Raw genomic sequence first — 19627 nt, 5'->3', positions numbered from 1 at the left:
GATTGCATTTCCTTAGGATTCTTCCAATGAATCTCAGTCTGGCATCTGCTTTAGCGACGATAAACTTTATATGATCATTCCATTTTAAATCGCTCCTAATGCGTACTCCCAGATAATTTATGGCATTAACTGCTTCCAGTTGCTGACCTGCTATATTGTAGCTAAATGATAAGGGATCTTTCTTTCTGTGTATTCGCAGCACATTACACTTGCCTACATTGGGATTCAATTGCCATTCCCTGCACCATGCGTCAATTCGCTGCAGATCCTCCTGCATTTCAGTACAATTTTCCATTGTTACAACCTCTCGATATACCACAACATCATCCGCAAAAAGCCTCAGTGAACTTCCGATGTCATCCACAAGGTCATTTATGTATATTGTGAATAGCAACGGTCCTACGACACCCCCCTGCGGCACACCTGAAATCACTCTTACTTCGGAAGACTTCTTTCCATTGAAAATAACATGCTGCGTTGTGTTATCTAGGAACTCTTCAATCCAATCACACAATTGGTTTGATAGTCCGTATACTGTTACTTTGTTCATTAAACGACTGTGGGGAACTGTATCGAACGCCTTGCGGAAGTCAAGAAACATGGCATCTACCTGTGAACCCGTGTCTATGGCCCTCTGAGTCTCGTGGACGAATAGCGCGAGCTGGGTTTCACACGACCGTCTTTTTCGAAACCCATGCTGATTCCTACAGAGTAGATTTCTAGTCTCCAGAAAAGTCATTTTACTCGAACATAATACGTGTTCCAAAATTCTACATCTGATCGACGTTAGAGATATAGGTCTATAGTTGTGCACATCTGTTAGACGTCCCTTCTTGAAAACGGGGATGACCTGTGCCCTTTTCCATTTTCCTATCCTGAAACATGGGAAACATTCACAAATTTTGAGTAATTATCTACCAGCGTCTTTAACAAACAGGCTGTGTAAATTAGGTCAACCGATGAATGTGTTGACGCCTGGAAGCCAGAAAACATTTATAAAAAATTCAAAGTTCGTTCAGGCACTCTGGTCCTCCACAGACCAATTGATATGTCTGGAATCTGCAGCATGGATGCTCTCATGCATCACCAACTGTCAGTACACGATAGTCATGTTCTTTTATCTGCAGAAGATGTACAATACCACCAGGCACCATCACACCTAGCCTACACTGCATGAGTGAGGTTTCCAGGGGTCGCTTTCCCATTTTGTACCCGCCGGAGTTTCCATCCCTCTGACTGTTAGTGGTCTGGATGGATTCAACACTCATCAACCATTATGTGTAGGGAAACTGAGTCCCTCGGTGATCAGTTTTGATTATAACCGTCTTCTTCACTACTATAAGTGGAACTGTTATCACTGTGGGACCCACAGTATTACCATCACTGTATATGAACAATTTTTGCCTATATTTTTGTTGTACACCATTGCTCATCGCAGAGTGACAATTTCAGAGAGTTGTACAGACAGTGCAAGACCCTGAATCATATCAAGTTTCTCCCACAAAATGTCACACCATGCACTTATGTAGACTTTGAACTGTGGATCTTCACCCAGGCTTTCACCTATAAGTTGTTGAAGATTTCAAATTTCTAGACATTTTATTTGACAGTAAATTAACATGGTTACCACAGGTACACAAGATAAAGACAAATTGTATGACGAAATTTATACCCTCAGATTTTCCAGCAGCACTTCCTGACGAGCAGACCACCCCGTCCTCCTGCGATTCTGCAAACCTTTGATCTTATCCCACCATGACTGTGCATGTGTTGCTTATGGGGTCAGTGACACCATCAATACCGATCTTGTTAGACTCTGTCCACAAAAGTGGTGTGGTGTGCAGATGGCAACAGAAGCCCTCTGTGCAAGCCCCGTAGACAGCCTCCTTGGCAAACTGTGTTGTCACTATCTGTCAGATGCCTACCCATCTGTGTTACTTGATTTTGTTTCACAGCCAACATTTCATACTGTTTACAAATCACATAAAAATGGGTTGATCAGCTGGGAAACGATTTTAGGCTCAGTGTTAGGACCTCCAACTTCCGGTCCTGCTCCTCTCCCCCCTCCCACCATCCCCACCAATCTGTTTGTGTACATAAAGTTCTCTCACAGCACCCTCTGTGATGTGTACCCAGTCCTGTGATTTGGGTGGATCTCTTCCATGGCCCTAAGGAAAATACACAATCTATTACATTCAGTTCTCCACAACTACCACAATTTGAAATATATTTACACACATATATATAGAGATTCAGTGACAGGAGGGTTTATGATTTTACACACACAAGGGACACAAGAAGTCTCCCCTGCAGGTCCAGGAGGTTGAATAGGCCCGAGATATTCCTGCCTGTCATAAGAGGCGACTAAAAGGAGTCTCACACGTTTCGGCATTTAGTGATGGTCCCCTGCTGGGTTTGACCTCCATTCTTCCAAATTATTCCGAAGAGCGAGCCAATAGTATTTGAGAGTGTAGCATCGCGTTTTAGTACCTGAATAGTGTAAATTCGCGTAGTCTCCTTCCGCCGCCGAGCAGTGTCAGCAGTGCGCAAGTAGCAGCATTACTGCATTTACTAGCCAATCTTGTATTTTAATAACCGTTTAAATTTTGTTGATTTGCTTGCGCTCTCTGTAGATTAGTTCAGACGTTCTTTGCAAAACAGTTTTTAGCATGGATAGGGACTGCAACTGCTGTGTTCGGATGCAGGCTGAGTTGGCATCCCTTCGCTCCCAGCTTCAGGCAGTGTTGGCTTCGGTCACACAGCTTGAGGCTGTTGCCAATGGGCATCACTGTGGGGGTCCGGATGGGGGTTTGTCGGGGACGGCCAGCTCGTCCCACGCATCCCCTGATCGGACTATGACTGTGGTTGCCCGGGATACTGCCCGCATTGAGGCTGATCCCTCACCTGTGGTAGAGTGGGAGGTCGTCTCAAGGTGTGGCAGGGGGCGAAAGACATTCCGGAGGGCTGAACGGAAAGCCTCTCCAGTTTGTCTGACGAACCGGTTTCAGGCTCTGTCTCAGGCTGATACTGATCTTCGGCCTGACATGGCTGCTTGTCCTGTTCCAGAGGTTGCCCCTCAGTCTGCAAGATCCGGGCAGTCGCAGAGGGTGGGCTTACTGGTAGTTGGGAGCTCCAACGTCAGGCGCGTAATGGGGCCCCTTAGGGAAATGGCAGCAAGAGAGGGGAAGAAAACCAATGTGCACTCCGTGTGCATACCGGGGGGAGTCATTCCAGATGTGGAAAGGGTCCTTCCGGATGCCATGAAGGGTACAGGGTGCACCCATCTGCAGGTGGTCGCTCATGTCGGCATCAATGATGTGTGTCGCTATGGATCGGAGGAAATCCTCTCTGGCTTCCGGCGGCTATCTGATTTGGTGAAGACTGCCAGTCTCGCTAGCGGGATGAAAGCAGAGCTCACCATCTGCAGCATCGTCGACAGGACTGACTGCGGACCTTTGGTACAGAGCCGAGTGGAGGGTCTGAATCAGAGGCTGAGACGGTTCTGCAACCGTGTGGGCTGCAGATTCCTCGACTTGCGCCATAGGGTGGTGGGGTTTCGGGTTCCGCTGGATAGGTCAGGAGTCCACTACACGCAACAAGCGGCTACACGGGTAGCAGGGGTTGTGTGGCGTGGGCTGGGCGGTTTTTTAGGTTAGATGGCCTTGGGAAAGTACAGAAAGGGCAACAGCCTCAACGGGTGCGGGGCAAAGTCAGGACATGCGGGGACCAAGCAGCAATCGGTATTGTAATTGTCAACTGTCGAAGCTGCGTTGGTAAAGTACCAGAACTTCAAGGGCTGATAGAAAGCACCGAAGCTGAAATCGTTATAGGTACAGAAAGCTCGCTTAAGCCAGAGATAAATTCTACCGAAATTTTTACAAAGGTACAGACGGTGTTTAGAAAGGATAGATTGCATGCAACCGGTGGTGGAGTGTTCGTCGCTGTTAGTAGTAGTTTATCCTGTAGTGAAGTAGAAGTGGATAGTTCCTGTGAATTATTATGGGTGGAGGTTACACTCAACAACCGAACTAGGTTAATAATTGGCTCCTTTTACCGACCTCCCGACTCAGCAGCATTAGTGGCAGAACAACTGAGAGAAAATTTGGAATACATTTCACATAAATTTTCTCAGCATGTTATAGTCTTAGGTGGAGATTTCAATTTACCAGATATAGACTGGGACACTCAGATGTTTAGGACGGGTGGTAGGGACAGAGCATCGAGTGACATACTGAGTGCACTATCCGAAAATTACCTCGGGCAATTAAACAGAGAACCGACTCGTGGAGATAACATCTTGGACCTACTGATAACAAACAGACCCGAACTTTTCGACTCTGTATGTACAGAACAGGGAATCAGTGATCATAAGGCCGTTGCAGCATCCCTGAATATGGAAGTTAATAGGAATATAAAAAAAAGGGATGAAGGTTTATCTGTTTAGCAAGAGTAATAGAAGGCAGATTTCAGACTACCTAACAGATCAAAACGAAAATTTCTGTTCAGACACTGACAATGTTGAGTGTTTATGGAAAAAGTTCAAGGCAATCGTAAAATGCGTTTTAGACAGGTACGTGCCGAGTAAAACTGTGAGGGACGGGAAAAACCCACCGTGGTACAACAACAAAGTTAGGAAACTACTGCGAAAGCAAAGAGAGCTTCACTCTAAGTTTAAACGCAGCCAAAACCTCTCAGACAAACAGAAGCTAAACGATGTCAAAGTTAGCGTAAGGAGGGCTATGCGTGAAGCGTTCAGTGAATTCGAAAGTAAAATTCTATGTACCGACTTGACAGAAAATCCTAGGAAGTTCTGGTCTTACGTTAAATCAGTAAGTGGCTCGAAACAGCATATCCAGACACTACGGGATGATGATGGCATTGAAACAGAGGATGACACGCGTAAAGCTGAAATACTAAACACCTTTTTCCAAAGCTGTTTCACAGAGGAAGTCCGCACTGCAGTTCCTTCTCTAAATCCTCGCACAAACGAAAAAATGGCTTACATCGAAATAAGTGTCCAAGGAATAGAAAAGCAACTGGAATCACTCAATAGAGGAAAGTCCACTGGATCTGACGGGAAACCAATTCGATTCTACACAGAGTACGCGAAAGAACTTGCCCCCCTTCTAACAGCCGTGTACCGCAAGTCTCTAGAGGAACGGAGGGTTCCAAATGATTGGAAAAGAGCACAGATAGTCCCAGTCTTCAAGAAGGGTCGTCGAGCAGATGCGCAAAACTATAGACCTATATCTCTGACGTCGATCTGTTGTAGAATTTTAGAACATGTGTTTTGCTCGAGTATCATGTCGTTTTTGGAAACCCAGAATCTACTATGTAGGAATCAACATGGATTCCGGAAACAGCGATCGTGTGGGACCCAACTCGCTTTATTTGTTCATGAGATCCAGAAAATATTAGATACAGGCTCCCAGGTAGATGCTATTTTTCTTGACTTCCGGAAGGCGTTCGATACAGTTCCGCACTGTCGCCTGATAAACAAAGTAAGAGCCTACGGAATATCAGACCAGCTGTGTGGCTGGATTGAAGAGCTTTTAGCAAACAGAACACAGCATGTTGTTATCAATGGAGAGACGTCTACAGACGTTAAAGTAACCTCTGGCGTGCCACAGGGGAGTGTTATGGGACCGTTGCTTTTCACAATATATATAAATGACCTAGTAGATAGTGTCGGAAGTTCCATGCGGCTTTTCGCGGATGATGCTGTAGTATACAGAGAAGTTGCAACATTAGAAAATTGTAGCGAAATGCAGGAAGATCTGCAGCGGATAGGCACTTGGTGCAGGGAGTGGCAACTGACCCTTAACATAGACAAATGTAACGTATTGCGAATACATAGAAAGAAGGATCCTTTATTGCATGATTATATGATAGCGGAACAAACACTGGTAGCAGTTACTTCTGTAAAATATCTGGGAGTATGCGTGTGGAACGATTTGAAGTGGAATGATCATATAAAATTAATTGTTGGTAAGGCGGGTACCAGGTTGAGATTCATTGGGAGAGTCCTTAGAAAATGTAGTCCATCAACAAAGGAGGTGGCTTACAAAACACTCGTTCGACCTATACTTGAGTATTGCTCATCAGTGTGGGATTCGTACCAGATCGAGTTGACGGAGGAGATAGAGAAGATCCAAAGAAGAGCGGCGCGTTTCGTCACAGGGTTATTTGGTAACCGTGATAGCGTTACGGAGATGTTTAACAAACTCAAGTGGCAGACTCTGCAAGAGAGGCGCTCTGCATCGCGGTGTAGCTTGCTCGCCAGGTTTCGAGAGGGTGCGTTTCTGGATGAGGTATCGAATATATTGCTTCCCCCTACTTATACATCCCGAGGAGATCACGAATGTAAAATTGGAGAGATTAGAGCGCGCACGGAGGCTTTCAGACAGTCGTTCTTCCCGCGAACCATACGCGACTGGAACAGGAAAGGGAGGTAATGACAGTGGCACGTAAAGTGCCCTCCGCCACAAACCGTTGGGTGGCTTGCGGAGTATAAATGTAGATGTAGGTGTAGAATTGGAGAAGGGCGCCTTACATGGTGCATGATGCCCATCATGCACTGAGACCTCTCACATCCTGTGTCGCCATGGATCCGCACTTCCGCTCATTCTCCAGCTGTTGGGCGAGGTCACCCTCATGGGTGCATTTTCCTCCATCCACTGTGCAGTATCACTTTCTGTGCTGGCGATGATAATGGACTCCTTAGCTCTTTTGCACCTCATATCCAGCACAGTAGCCAGTCCGTTGTGGTGGGGCCGCCATGTACTGTGTTGGTTGTAACCCGCTGACCACACAGGGATTGCCCTGCTGATTCCTGTGCTGTTAACTCCAAATATACGCCAAGGAGCAGATGTCCGTCTCCCTGGGGCATCGGGACTCCTGGAAATGCCCATCTTGCCAGGTGGCCCTTGCTGAGGTTGGGTGGCGGCTGTGGGGAGAGCCCCTTGTCAGAGTGTGGGGCATCAAGGCGGATGACACGCCATGAAGCATAGTATGTCATCTCTTGCTGGTGGTCTGCCACTAGCAGTCTCTAAGAAGTCAAAGTCTAACTTCAGTGATAAGAAATACAACCCCAAATTGTTCACCTCCCTGGCTCCACCATGGGAGGAACACCAGCTTAAGGATGGCAGCGAAGCTTATTTGCCCCAGTACCTCGTATGTACGAGGGTTGATGGGGAATCTTTCATGTCAATGAATCCTCAGTTTTTTGTGGAGCATTTAGAGGACAAGTTTGGGGACTTGGAGGGCTTGTCCAAAATGTGGTTAGGGTCTGTCTTGATAAAGACAGTGTCCTCTGCCCAGTCACAGGCATTACTCGCTTGTGACAAGTTGGGGGATGTATCTGTTACCATCACGCCCCATAAGAGCTTAAATATGGTCCAGGGTATTATATTCCACAGGGATCTTATTTTGCAGTGTGACGACGAGCTGCGCGAAAATTTAGAGTGGTGAGGTGTTCATTTCGTCTGGCGCGCCCATCGCGGTCTGAGGGATAATCAGGTTGCCACCGGTGCCTTCATCTTGGCCTTCTAGGGTGACACATTACCTGAGAAGGTCAAGGTGATGGTCTACTGCTATGATGTCAAGCCATATATCCCTCCTCCAGTGCGGTGCTTTAAGTGCTTGAAGTTCGGCCACTGTACTTCCACCATCACATGTCAAGATTGCGGACGTCCATCACATCCCAATACTCCATGTGCCCCACCTCCCATCTGTGTCAACTGTGGAGAGCATCATTTACCTTGCCCGCCACACTGCAGGATCTTACAGAAAGGGAGGACAGTCGTGGAATACAAGACCCTGGACTGAGTGACTTACACTGAGGCTAAGTGAAAATATGAGGGGCTATATCCTATGCATATAACATCCACTTATGTCGCCGCTACTACAACAGTTCTAGCACCTTCCATTCCATCATGTACAGTTGGCTCTCAGAGTAGTCAGGCTCCACCTGCCTCCTTGATAGTGGGAGGCACTTCTGTCCCTGTTGCTCCCGCACCACCTACTTTGGGAGCAACATCCCCCCAACCATCGGGGACATCAGTCACCACTTCTCAACGAGAGAAGTGTATATCTTCTTTGGCTCCTCTCGCTAGGAAGGGGTCCTTTGGGTCACTCCCTTCCCACGTTCCTACCAGTGGCAAAGCGGACACCCGCCAGTGGCTGAAGCAACCACAGGTACCTGGTCATAGGGCTTTCTGGTCTTCCTCAGTCCCTGAGACTGACTCAGTGAAGCCCTCCCAGCCAGAACAGCCAAAGGTGCAGACATTGCTGTGGCACCCATACCACTGCTACCTACAAGCTCTGTGTCTGACAATGAAGTGGACGTTCTGGCGTCCGCTGAGGACCTAGATCCCTCTGGGCCCTCAGACAAAATGGATGTTGATCACACAGGTACCCATCAGGTGGCAGCAGGTGACCCTGAGGCATAGACAACCTCATTGGGTGTTTCATGCCTTCCCAATCTCACGAGGATGTCATCCTCCAGTGGAATTGCTGCGGTTTTTTCCACCACTTGGCTGAGCTACGGCAACTGTTAAGCGTTACGCCTGCTTTATGCATTGCCATCCAGGAAACCTGATTCCCGGCAATGTAGACCCCTGCCCTCCGCGGCTATAGGGGATATTACAAGAACCGTAGCGAATATAATAGAGTGGCAGGTGGAGTTTGCGTCTATGTCATAAACTCGGTATGTAGTGAACCTGTGCCCCTCCAAACTCCTCTTGAAGCTGTGGCTGTTAGGATAAGGACGACGCAGGAAACAACTGTCTGCAACGTATATCTTCCTCCAGATGGTGCAGTAACCCTGAACTTGTTGGCTGCATTGATTGATCAATTCCCTACATCTTCCTTACTTTTGGGTGATTTTAACGCTCATAGCCCCTTGTGGGGTGGCATCGTCCTTACTGGCCGAGGCAGAGATGTCGAAACTTTACTGTCTCAGTTCGACCTCTGCCTCTTAAATACTGGGGCCCCCACACATTTCAGTGTGGCTCACAGCACTTACTCGGCCATTGATTTAACCCTCTGCAGCCCAGGACTTAATCCATCTGTCCACTGGAGAGCACATCACGACCTGTGTGGTAATGACCACTTCCTCATCTTCCTGACACTCCCCCGGCATCATGCCCACGGACACCTATCTAGATGGGCTTGCAACAAGGCAGACAGGGAAGGCCTTCACCTCTGCTGTCACCGTTGAATCTCCCCCACATGGTGCTATCGATGTTGTGATTGAGCAGGTTATTCAACGATCGTCTCTGCGGCGGAAAACATGATCCCTCGTTCTTTAGGGTGCCCCCCGCGAAAGCAGTAACTTCGCGGTCGCCGGAAGTCTCTGAGGTAATTAAAGAGAGTCGGCGAGCCCTTCAGCGACGTAAGCGGCACCCTTCCATAGAGCACCCAATAGCCTTTAAACGGCTCTGTGCCCGCGTTCGCCAGCTTAGAAAAAGACAGTTCATATGGTTCAAATGGCTCTAAACACTATGGGACATAACATCTGAGGTCATCAGTCCCCTAGACTTAGAACTATTTAAACCTAACTAACGTAAGGACATCACACACATCCATGCCCGAGGAAGGATTCGAACCTGCGACCGTAGCAGCGGCGCGATTCCGGATTGATTCGCCTAGAACCCTCGGTCACAGCGGCCGGCTAAAAAGACGGAAACAAGAGTGTTGGGAGAGAGATGTCTCGACCATTGGGTGCCATACGTCACCTTCCGAAGTCTGGACGAAGATCAGACGTGTTTTTGGGTACCAGACACCAACAACTGTCCCTGGCGTTAACATCAATGGCGTGTTATCTACCGACGCAAACGCGATTGCTGAGCACTTTGCTGAGCACTATGCTCGAGCCTCTGCGTCGGGGAATACCCCCCAGCTTTTCGCACCTCAGACGGCAGATGGAAAGGAAAGTCCACTCTTTCACAACACGCCACAGTGAACCTTATAACGCTCCATTTACAGAGTGGGAGCTCTTCAGCGCCCTCGTACATTGTCCCGACACAGCTCCTTGGTTGGATAGGCTCCACAGTCAGATCATTAAACATCTCTCATTCGACTACAAGTGACATCTCCTGATCCTCCTCAACCGGATCTGGTGCGGTGGCGTCTTTCCATCGCAATGGCAGGAGAGCACCATCATTCCAGTGCTCAAACCAGGTATAAACCTGCTTGATGTGGATAGCTAGCTGTCGGCCCATCAGCCTCACCAACGTTCTTTGTAAGCTGCTGGAATGTGTGGTGTGTCGGGGATTGGGTTGGGTCCTGGAGTCACATGGCCTACTGGCTCTGTGCCAGGGCAGTTTCCGCCAGGGTCGCTCTACCACTGATAATCTTGTGTCCCTCGAGTCTGCCATCCGAACAGCCTTTTTCAGACGCCAACACCTTGTTGCCGTCTTTTTACATTTACGAAATGCGTATGACACCACCTGGCGACATCTCATCCTTGCCACATTATACGAGTGGGGTCTTCGAGGCCCGCTCCCGATTTTCAACCAAAATTTCCTGTCGCTTCGTACTTTCCGTGTCCAAGATGGTGCCTCTCATAGTTCCCCCATATCCAGGAGAATTTGGTCCCGCAGGGCTCCGTATTGAGTGTATCTCTATTTCTAGTGGCCATTAATGGTCTAGCAGCAGCTGCAGGGCCATCTGTCTCACCTTCTCTGTATGCAGACGACTTCTGCATTTCGTACTGCTCCACCACTACGGATGTTGCTGAGCGGCACCCACAGGGAGCCATCCACAAGGCGCAGTCATGCGCTCTAGCCCACGGTTTCCGGGTTTCGGCCACAAAGTCGTGTGTCATGCTCTTCTGTCGGCGTCGTACCGTTCATCTGGAACCAGAACTTTACCTTAGTGACGATCCACTCACTGTAGTGGAGACATATCGATTGTTAGGACTGGTTTTCGACGCCCAATTGACTTGGCTTCCTCACCTTCGTCAGCTTAAGTGGAAGTGCTGGCAGCACCTCAATGCCCTCCGCTGCCTGAGCAACACCAACTGGGGTGCGGATCGCTCTACACTGCTGCAGCTCTACAGAGCCCTTGTTCAATCCCGCCTTGACTATGGGAGTGTGGTTTATGGGTCGGCGGCGCCCTCAGCATTGCGTTTACTCGACCCAGTGCACCACTGTGGCGTTCGACTAGCGACAGGAGCTTTTAGGACGTGTCCGGTGACCAGCGTCCTGGTGGAGACTGGAGTCCCTCCATTGCAGATCCGACGTGCACAGCTGCTCGCTAGTTACATTGCACACGTTCGTAGTTCTCCTGCCCATCTGAATTACTGTCTGCTTTTCCCATCCACAGCAGTTAATCTCCTGCATCGGCGGCCCAGGTCAGGGCGTACAATTTCAGTTCGTATCTGATTCCTTCTATCCGAACTGAAGTCCTTGCCTTTACCACCTATACTTGAGGTCCATTCATGTACACCTCCATGGTGTATACCTAGGCCGCGGCTTTGCTTGGACCTTTCACATGACCCTAAGGACTCAGTTAACCCTGCGGCTTTTCGCTGCCAATTCCTCTCGATTCTTGACATGTACCGAGACCATGAAGTGGTTTACACTGATGGCTCGATGGCTGATGGTCACCTCAGCTTCGCGTATGTCCATGGAGGACATATTGAACAGCATTCCTTGCCCGATGGCTGTAGTGTTTTCACTGCAGAGCTAGTGGTTTTATCTCGTGCTCTTGAGCACATCCTTTCATGCCCTGGCCAGTCGTTCTTCTGTGTACCGACTCCTTGAGCAGCCTTCAACTATCGACCAGTGCTACCCTCGTCATCCTTTGGTAGCGACCATCCACGAGTCCATCTATGCCCTGGAATGGTCCAGTCGTTCAGTGGTGTTTGTCTGGACCCCAGATCACGTCGGAATACCAGGCAATGAACTTGCCGACAGGCTGTCCAAACAGGCTACACAGATACTGCTTACAGAGATCGGCATTCCAGTAACTGACCTGCATTCGTTCAACAAATATGTTTAGTCCCTTTAGACAAACATTCATCATCATCATCATCATCATCAGTAACACAGTGATGTGCATGAGGACATAACAATTAATAATTTGTTGTATATGTGTATCTTGTGTATGTGTGAACCGCAACTTTATTGATGCCTGTAATGCTTCAGATGATCTCTGAAGTGTGTAGCACAATAATACATTTCAATTTAGTTCAGTATGAATAGTTGGAAAATCCACAACTTGGCACCTGTTGATTTTCATCTTTTAAAATTTGTAATCAGTCTCATGTTTGGTAAACATTTTGAGTCCAATGAATAAGTTATGGCAGCCATAGTTCGGTATTTGGCTTACCTTCCAGAATCACATGTTGATGAAATCTACTCATGTAAAGTGACCTGACCAAAAGGAGAATTAATTAAAAAAATAAGTGCATTTTGGCATAAAAAACAAAATTTAATGCCAGGCTGAGAACTTTTTATGTGACTCTTACTTACAGTATGTACAAAGAACATAGACAAAATTTCAGAAGGACAATTTTTGTTTAAATGCTACCCTAGTTTTATGTTAGTCTCTATTGTTGCAATGGTATTCATATGTACTATATAATTCTTTGTTCATTTCTTTTTACAGTACTGAGTAAGCGGATTGGGAAGAGTGTAAGATGCAGCCCAATCAAAGTAATAACTTCTCTCTTCCCTATACTTTCGTGGCTTCCAAATTATAAATGGAAAAGTGATCTGATACCAGACATCATATCGGGCTTTACTGTTGCTGTTATGCACATTCCGCAAGGTAATATATGCTATTTAATTATATCAAGTGATTTCCTTCACGTATTATTTTCTTATAGATTGTATTTAAATCATCAAACCAACAAAACTGCTTTACAGTAATTCTTCATACTTTGTACATACCGTTTTAATCCCTACACATTTTGGTCGTTTCGTTTCACATCCAGGTGGCCATCTCAGACTATAACTTTCCAACAAAGCTTACAAGATTGCAACTACTTTTTAATTTGCAGTTTCTGTTTAATCTACTAAGATGGATGAAATGTACGTAAGTGAGGCTTACAAATAAAGCAGTTTTTACTGAGGCTTATTATGATTTTTGTGAACTCAGTGTCCAATTTTTAGCTTCAAACACAGGTGAGATTTGTGGTGTTCTCCACCTCATTAAATTTATCCACAGCTATGTATGCTCTGAAGAAAGAAACTGGCATCAAACAATTTTTAGTCCTTTCTATACACTTATCCTCTGTCCATAGTCTATCTAGAAACACCATTAGAATGAAAGACCCAATATCAGACAATAAAAAATAGTATTGTTAGTTACTGAGAATTCTGTGTAAGATTCTATTTTGATTGCAGTGTAAGATTTGCGCTCAGTTCCCTTTTCAGTCTTCTTGGAATTAAAAGTTGAACAAAACATTTTATCACCTGTGGCACTAATATTATTAATTAAAAAATTGAAAATGAAGAAGCTGAGATCATGAAAAAAATTAGGACAAAGGACAAACCAGGAAATCTGTTAGATGTCTGTACTTTTGTGATTAATTAATGTAATTCCATTTGATGAAATGTGTAACTGAGTTGTCTTAGCTGCTCTGATGCCATTGAGAACTGTGCTTATTGGATAAACCAATGTCATCCCATGTTATTACTAACACATACTAAATTTAATTACTGACTATGGACTGTTTAACAGCTTAACATATGGTCATGGACTCAACCATTGTAAATATGTTTATATGTAAAGGTAAATGTCTTAATTCTTCTCGGCTCTTACTGGACTTGCTACTATCACTTTTGCATCTTTTCTGGTCCTTGTTTCAGTTAATAAAAAGTGAGTCACCATCCCTTTAGTCAACAAGATATTGGGTTGTTGCTTAAATCTTTCTTAAATCATTTGTAATTATAAGAAGTAGTATGTCTACATCTACACTAACATTGACACTCTGATAGCTGCTTTATGGTGTGTGGTGAAGGGTACTTTGTATGCTATTGTCTCTTCCCCCTTTCATTTCCTGTCCCAAATTATGCATGGGAAGAAAAATAATTGGTATGCATCCATGTGATCTTGCATCTGTCAAATTTTACTTTCATGGTCTCTTTGCGAGATGTATATAGGAGGAAGTGATATGTTGGTTGACTCTTCTACAAAACACTAAACCACACTGTGTGTTAAGTTGACTGATCAGCTCATTATCCCTGAATCCATAAGTGTCAGTAGACATCAGAAGGCTTCAGCCAGTAGTTGTTGGTTTTTGGGTGCAGCCAACGTTACCTAGCTGACAGTACTATTGAATTAGTCATTGTTGAGTGCTTTGTTATTGTGTTGTACTTCACTCTCTCTTATACTATCTCCTTTCCTGGAGACAAGTGTACGTAAATTTATTAAACATGTCAATACATGAGTTGATTTCAGTTTTCATTATGAATAGCATTCAAGTGATCATAGCTTTCATGGATGACTTCTGCTTTCGTGGAAGCATGAATTACCAGTTAAGCTGTGAGCACTGCATGAAGTATGGGGGGGGGGGGGGGGGGGGCTTGTTACCACGCACACAGCTCCTCATCTCATGGCAGTCTGTGTGGGATTGTGCTTGCTTCTTCCTTCACCCCCCACCTCCTCCTCCCACCTGTCTGGCATTGACAAACTTAAAATTAACACACTGTGCATGTTACAGGTTCTAAGTAATTCTTGAACCACACAATAGTAAGATACTTCATAAAGATAAATTTTCATTCACTTCTAAAATTAACTTAATATCATTTTAGTGAAGAGTAGTGAAAACAAGTTTCTCTTCTCCTGTTGTTATTACTATCAATATTGTTATTGGGCTGTGGTTTGTAATAAAAATAACAAAAAGTGAGGGAGAATATAATCTGTGTGAAACTGTAGTTAAATCAAGGAAGCTCCATAAAAAATGTCTAGATAATAGTCCAACTTCTGCACCACTATTGCTCATTAGATTTTTGATCATGATGTGCACTTGGTCAAATAAACAACAGCATCTAATCTATATACATTGTTTATCATCCAAAAAATTGTGTAGGCATTTAACAGACTTCTGCAATAAATGAAGATGATAGTAACAGGTTACATATTTTCAACCCATAGCTGAAAGATTAGCTGACACATGTTTTATTGAGAATTAACATTATTTTAGGACATGATACAAGATTTTTGCCTCATTCAATCATCCTAGTATGGGTTTTCCATACTTCTCATGAATTATTTCAGGTACATGACATGATGGTTCATAGTAAGCAATGGCCATTACTTTTCCCATTCTCTGTCAATTATTAATCATTTGAAATTAATGTCTTACACTCTAACAACAACAACAACAACAACAACAAGAAAAACAATATTATTATTATTATTATTATTATTATTATTATTATTATTATTAAAATTGCTATGCAGGTGGTTAAGAATGATAATCCTATTTACATTTACTTGAAGGATACCGCATGCAACCATGATTTTTCTCAGCTGTGGACGTTCCACAATATCCATGAGATAAGAAAGTACTTTATTCAGAATAAAGTATTCTGATTTTGAAAATTGTATGTTTCTGGTTACATTTTCAACTATTGTCTTTAATTTTACAACTAGTGTTATATTATCACTTCTATTATTCTAAAGTTATTCTTTTCCAGCTTTATACCACTATTTGTGCACAGAAACAGCACAACAGGAATAAGGTAAGTCTTAGAAGATAGAATTGTAATGCTTCATAAGGGTTTGATTAACATAGATTACACTTGAGAATGTTTTATTGTGAGTAGTTCAGATTTATTTCCACAATTTCCAAAGTTAATTGTTTCCGAATGTAATTTACTCATATTTCAGGCATGGCTTACTCGATGTTGGCTGGTGTTCCTCCCATTGTTGGAATCTACATGGCTTTCTTTCCTGTCCTGATCTATGTTGTGATGGGTACTTCTAGGCATGTTTCCATGGGTAAGTCGCACCCCTTTAATACTTAACAATGTGGTCTTTTCTGTTGCAGAGGATTTTGAGAACTGGAGGTTCTTAAGGGTGGTAATATATTTTCATATTAGTAATGCTGGACATAGGCAGTGACTAGTAATAAAGAATAAGCAGTTGGTATATGAACTGTAAAAAGACAAACTTTTGATAGTAGGTTCCTTAAGGGAATTATTCAGCAGAACTTAATTCTCAATATTGTTACAAACTATCGGTGTTTAATAATGAACTATTTTATCAGAAATATAATGTGAAATGTTTTATCCGAATCATAATTATTAGCAGCTTTTTCCAGAATGATATTTTCACTCTGCAGCAGAGTGTGCACTGATATGAAACTTCCTGGCAGATTAAAACTGTGGGCTGGACCGAGACTTGAACTCGGGACCTTTGCCTTTCGCGGGCAAGTGCTCTACCAACTGAGCTACCCAAGCACGACTCACGCCCCGTCCTCACAGCTGGCAGAAGTAATGCTGTGAGGACAGGGCGTGAGTCGTGCTTGGGTAGCTCATTTGGTAGAGCACTTGCCCGCGAAAGGCAAAGGCCCCTAGTTCGAGTCTCGGTCCGGCCCACAGTTTTAATCTGCCAGGAAGTTTCAGCAGCTTTTTTGTTCAAACTTACTGCTGGTGAGATTCCCTGTGGTCAGATTGGCTGTGTAAGTGATAAAGAAAAAGACCAGTAACATTAATAATAATAATTTGATTCCCTGAGAAATAAAAGTTCTTCTCCCAGAAGCAGAATTTTTTGTGTGTTTTCCTAAATAATATGGACACACTGGTTGAAAAACTTCATTTTTTGAATGTTTTTTACCCTTTTACTGTATCACCTTTAGGAGTTGGCCCTTACAGAATTGAGCGAGGCTAAATTATACTTGTGAAGAAAGTCACAGTTTACTAGTTGCACATATAACTGTTGTATGCAGTTTCATGACAGTGTACAGACTACATGGGAAGATCATTTGCTAAGCACAGTAATGGATGGAAGACTAAAGTTTATTGTGGAGACCCAAGTGAACTTAACATTTAGTAAAACTACTGAGATTATGTTGTCAGCAAAGATTAATATCTATCTAGATAATTCAGTGTGTATTAAGAATAGTTTGTTTATTCAGTTGCTATCAGTTACTATTGCAAATCTTCTTGTAAACTGAGCAAATGAGATAAGGAATGCAAAAGCTGGACTAAAGAATTCTGGAAACTTCTAATCTAGGTGGAAGTGTTTCCTTTTACACAATCACCTTCAAAAGTGTCCTTTTAAATTTGGAGAACTGTAAGAAAATGTGTGATCCAGAGTGTCTCCTTACCATTGCAAAGCATGTCAGAAGCCTTGCACTGGTTTAGGCTGCCGTATATTGGTAGTAGGGTGTGTAGTAAAAGTGAGATAACTGGAATGTGTGCTCCAAAAATGGTTGTAACCATTTTGATATGTACTGGGAAAGAATTGAGCCTGTTGCAGTCCTGTAATGTCTTGTAAGACACTGAAACTTCATTTGTGAGAAATGTTATAAAGACTCAATGATGAGTATTTTGTAAATGTGAGAGTTCATTTCCAGTTGGATTCAGGCTGTCCTGGGCCCAAAGGTAGCCCTGCACTATATTTTGTACAGGTTGTTAGACACAGGTGTGTTTGTGGTATGTAGAGGCTACACACAGTTATAAAATATATTTACAGAATTTTATTTTTTTGTGTGTGTCTGGTCTTCAGTACCTTTGGAGGAGCTATGAGCCAAATTCAGTGCTAATGATAAGCTTCAGAATTTTTTTTCTTCTGATTTTCTTTATTTTCCAGCCTCTGCATTGGTCATCAGTTATTCTCAGGTATGGGGAGCAGTAATTACATTTCATTGGCAAAATACTGTGCGTAGTGGATGTTATTTTTGACACAATATTAGCACATAATTTGCAAACTGATTTTGTGGATGTCCATTATCAACTTTTAGAAGGAATCTAAGGTGGACTGAAACTGTTGTGAGCCTGATTTTCTGAGCACTGGACATCTCTCTCAGCCGGCTCTTTGTGCTTGGCAGGATGGTGTATTATTGTTAGGGTTGTTGGAGGCAATAGTGTTGTGTGTGAGTTTTGGGATGTTGGTATCTCAGTCTAGCTACATATTGGAATAATTTGACTGAGGGAATACATATACAGTAAATATAAAGCTCTCTGACATATTAAGCTCAGATAATATTGTAAATATAGAAGGGTCACTCACTAGAGTAATGAACACTTGCTCGAATAGAATAGATAATACCATAATCAGCAGAAATGTTACAGACAAGGTAAAACACAGTAACCTAGATTACCGCCATTCTGACCACTTTTATCAGGTGATATAGAGTACATAATTCCACTATGCTAAAAATAACAAAGGTTGTTCTTCAGAAACAAACTCTGGACAGATAAAATATTAATGTTTTTAAATACAAATTAGCTGAGGAGAACTGGGATTCTAAGTACCAGGCGAAAGACCCTGGCAACAAATGAAATGAGTTCTGTTCAATGCTGATGAGAAAACAGTCAGTTAAACATTGCCAAAACAGAAGTAATTCTAGACTGAAACTCCCACCAAGTCTGATTAGCTTCTGACAGATTATGCATGATCTAAACCTACTTTATAAAGCTTCTACCCTACAGATTTTCAAGGAAAAATATAGCCAGGCAAAGAAAACCTTTAAACTGAAATTCCTAATCTTAGGAAGCAGATTAGCAGCAAACTACTATAGCAGTCTGATAATACAAATAAAGCTTGCTGGCAGTTAAATGACCAATACCATAAAGGTATGAAGATGACTATGGAACTATTCAGAATAAGACACAATGGCAACAATGTCAAAAACCCAAACGCTATTTCACAAGTTCTGACCACCCAACTGATTTTATAGATATACAGGATGTGAGATGCCATATTACCTCACTCAGTGTACTGCATTTCAATTTATGGAGGTGAATGAAAAGGAAGCATGCAAGGTAATATGCAAGTTAAGAAAAAAATTTTCATTTGGATGGGATGGCACAGCCAATGCATTACTAATATGCGTTTCAAAGAAATCTCAAAACTTTCTACCTACCTGATTAATTTCAGCATTAAAGAAAACATGTACCCAGGTGTTTTAAAAGTTAGTGTTCTGAAACCAGTGTACAAAAAGGGAAGTATGGAAGATGTGTCTAACCATAGTCAGATATTATTAATTCACACCTTTAGTAAGATATTTGAAAGTATTGTCCTATTCCTAGCTTAGTGCCTTTTTCACAACATGCAAACTGCTTATAGATCTTCAGAATAGCTCTTGAAAAAGAATAAGCATTACCACCGCAGATCTGACAAAAGCATTTTACACAGTAAACCATAGGTCAGTACCAAAAACATTGAAACCATGTCATATGGGGGATCCATCAATGTTTCTTATAGCAACATACCTGTTGTATTGTAAGCAATGCTCTAAACTGACGTAGAAATTAGATGCAAAAATTACAAACTTTAGAGTCATCAGTGAAATAATAATACAAGGTGTACCTCAAGGCTCACTTCCTCTTCCTCAAATATATTAATGACTCTGCACAACCAATTAACTCTTATATTATAAGCTATACATATGACAATTCAATCTTATTTGTGGTAGAGTATATAAAGAACTAGAATCTTTTGC

The 19627-nt window shown here is 43.4% G+C and overlaps 1 protein-coding gene across 4 annotated transcripts in view; it reads left to right on the top strand.

The window, feature by feature from the left end:
* LOC124721868 (sulfate transporter-like) overlaps window positions 1-19627 on the top strand; it is a 478624-nt gene that overhangs the window by 383738 nt on the left and 75259 nt on the right. For all 4 annotated transcript variants that reach the window (XM_047247004.1, XM_047247006.1, XM_047247003.1 and 1 more), the window contains exons 3-4: window positions 12616-12777; window positions 15847-15957. In XM_047247004.1, the coding sequence (XP_047102960.1) occupies window positions 12616-12777; window positions 15847-15957 (273 nt within the window). The remainder of the gene's footprint in view (window positions 1-12615; window positions 12778-15846; window positions 15958-19627) is intronic.

Source organism: Schistocerca piceifrons, chromosome X (genome assembly GCF_021461385.2).
Source record: "Schistocerca piceifrons isolate TAMUIC-IGC-003096 chromosome X, iqSchPice1.1, whole genome shotgun sequence".
NCBI lineage: Eukaryota > Metazoa > Arthropoda > Insecta > Orthoptera > Acrididae > Schistocerca > Schistocerca piceifrons.
Note: the sequence above shows the minus strand (reverse complement) of the source record. Positions and strands in the feature narration are given on the sequence as shown.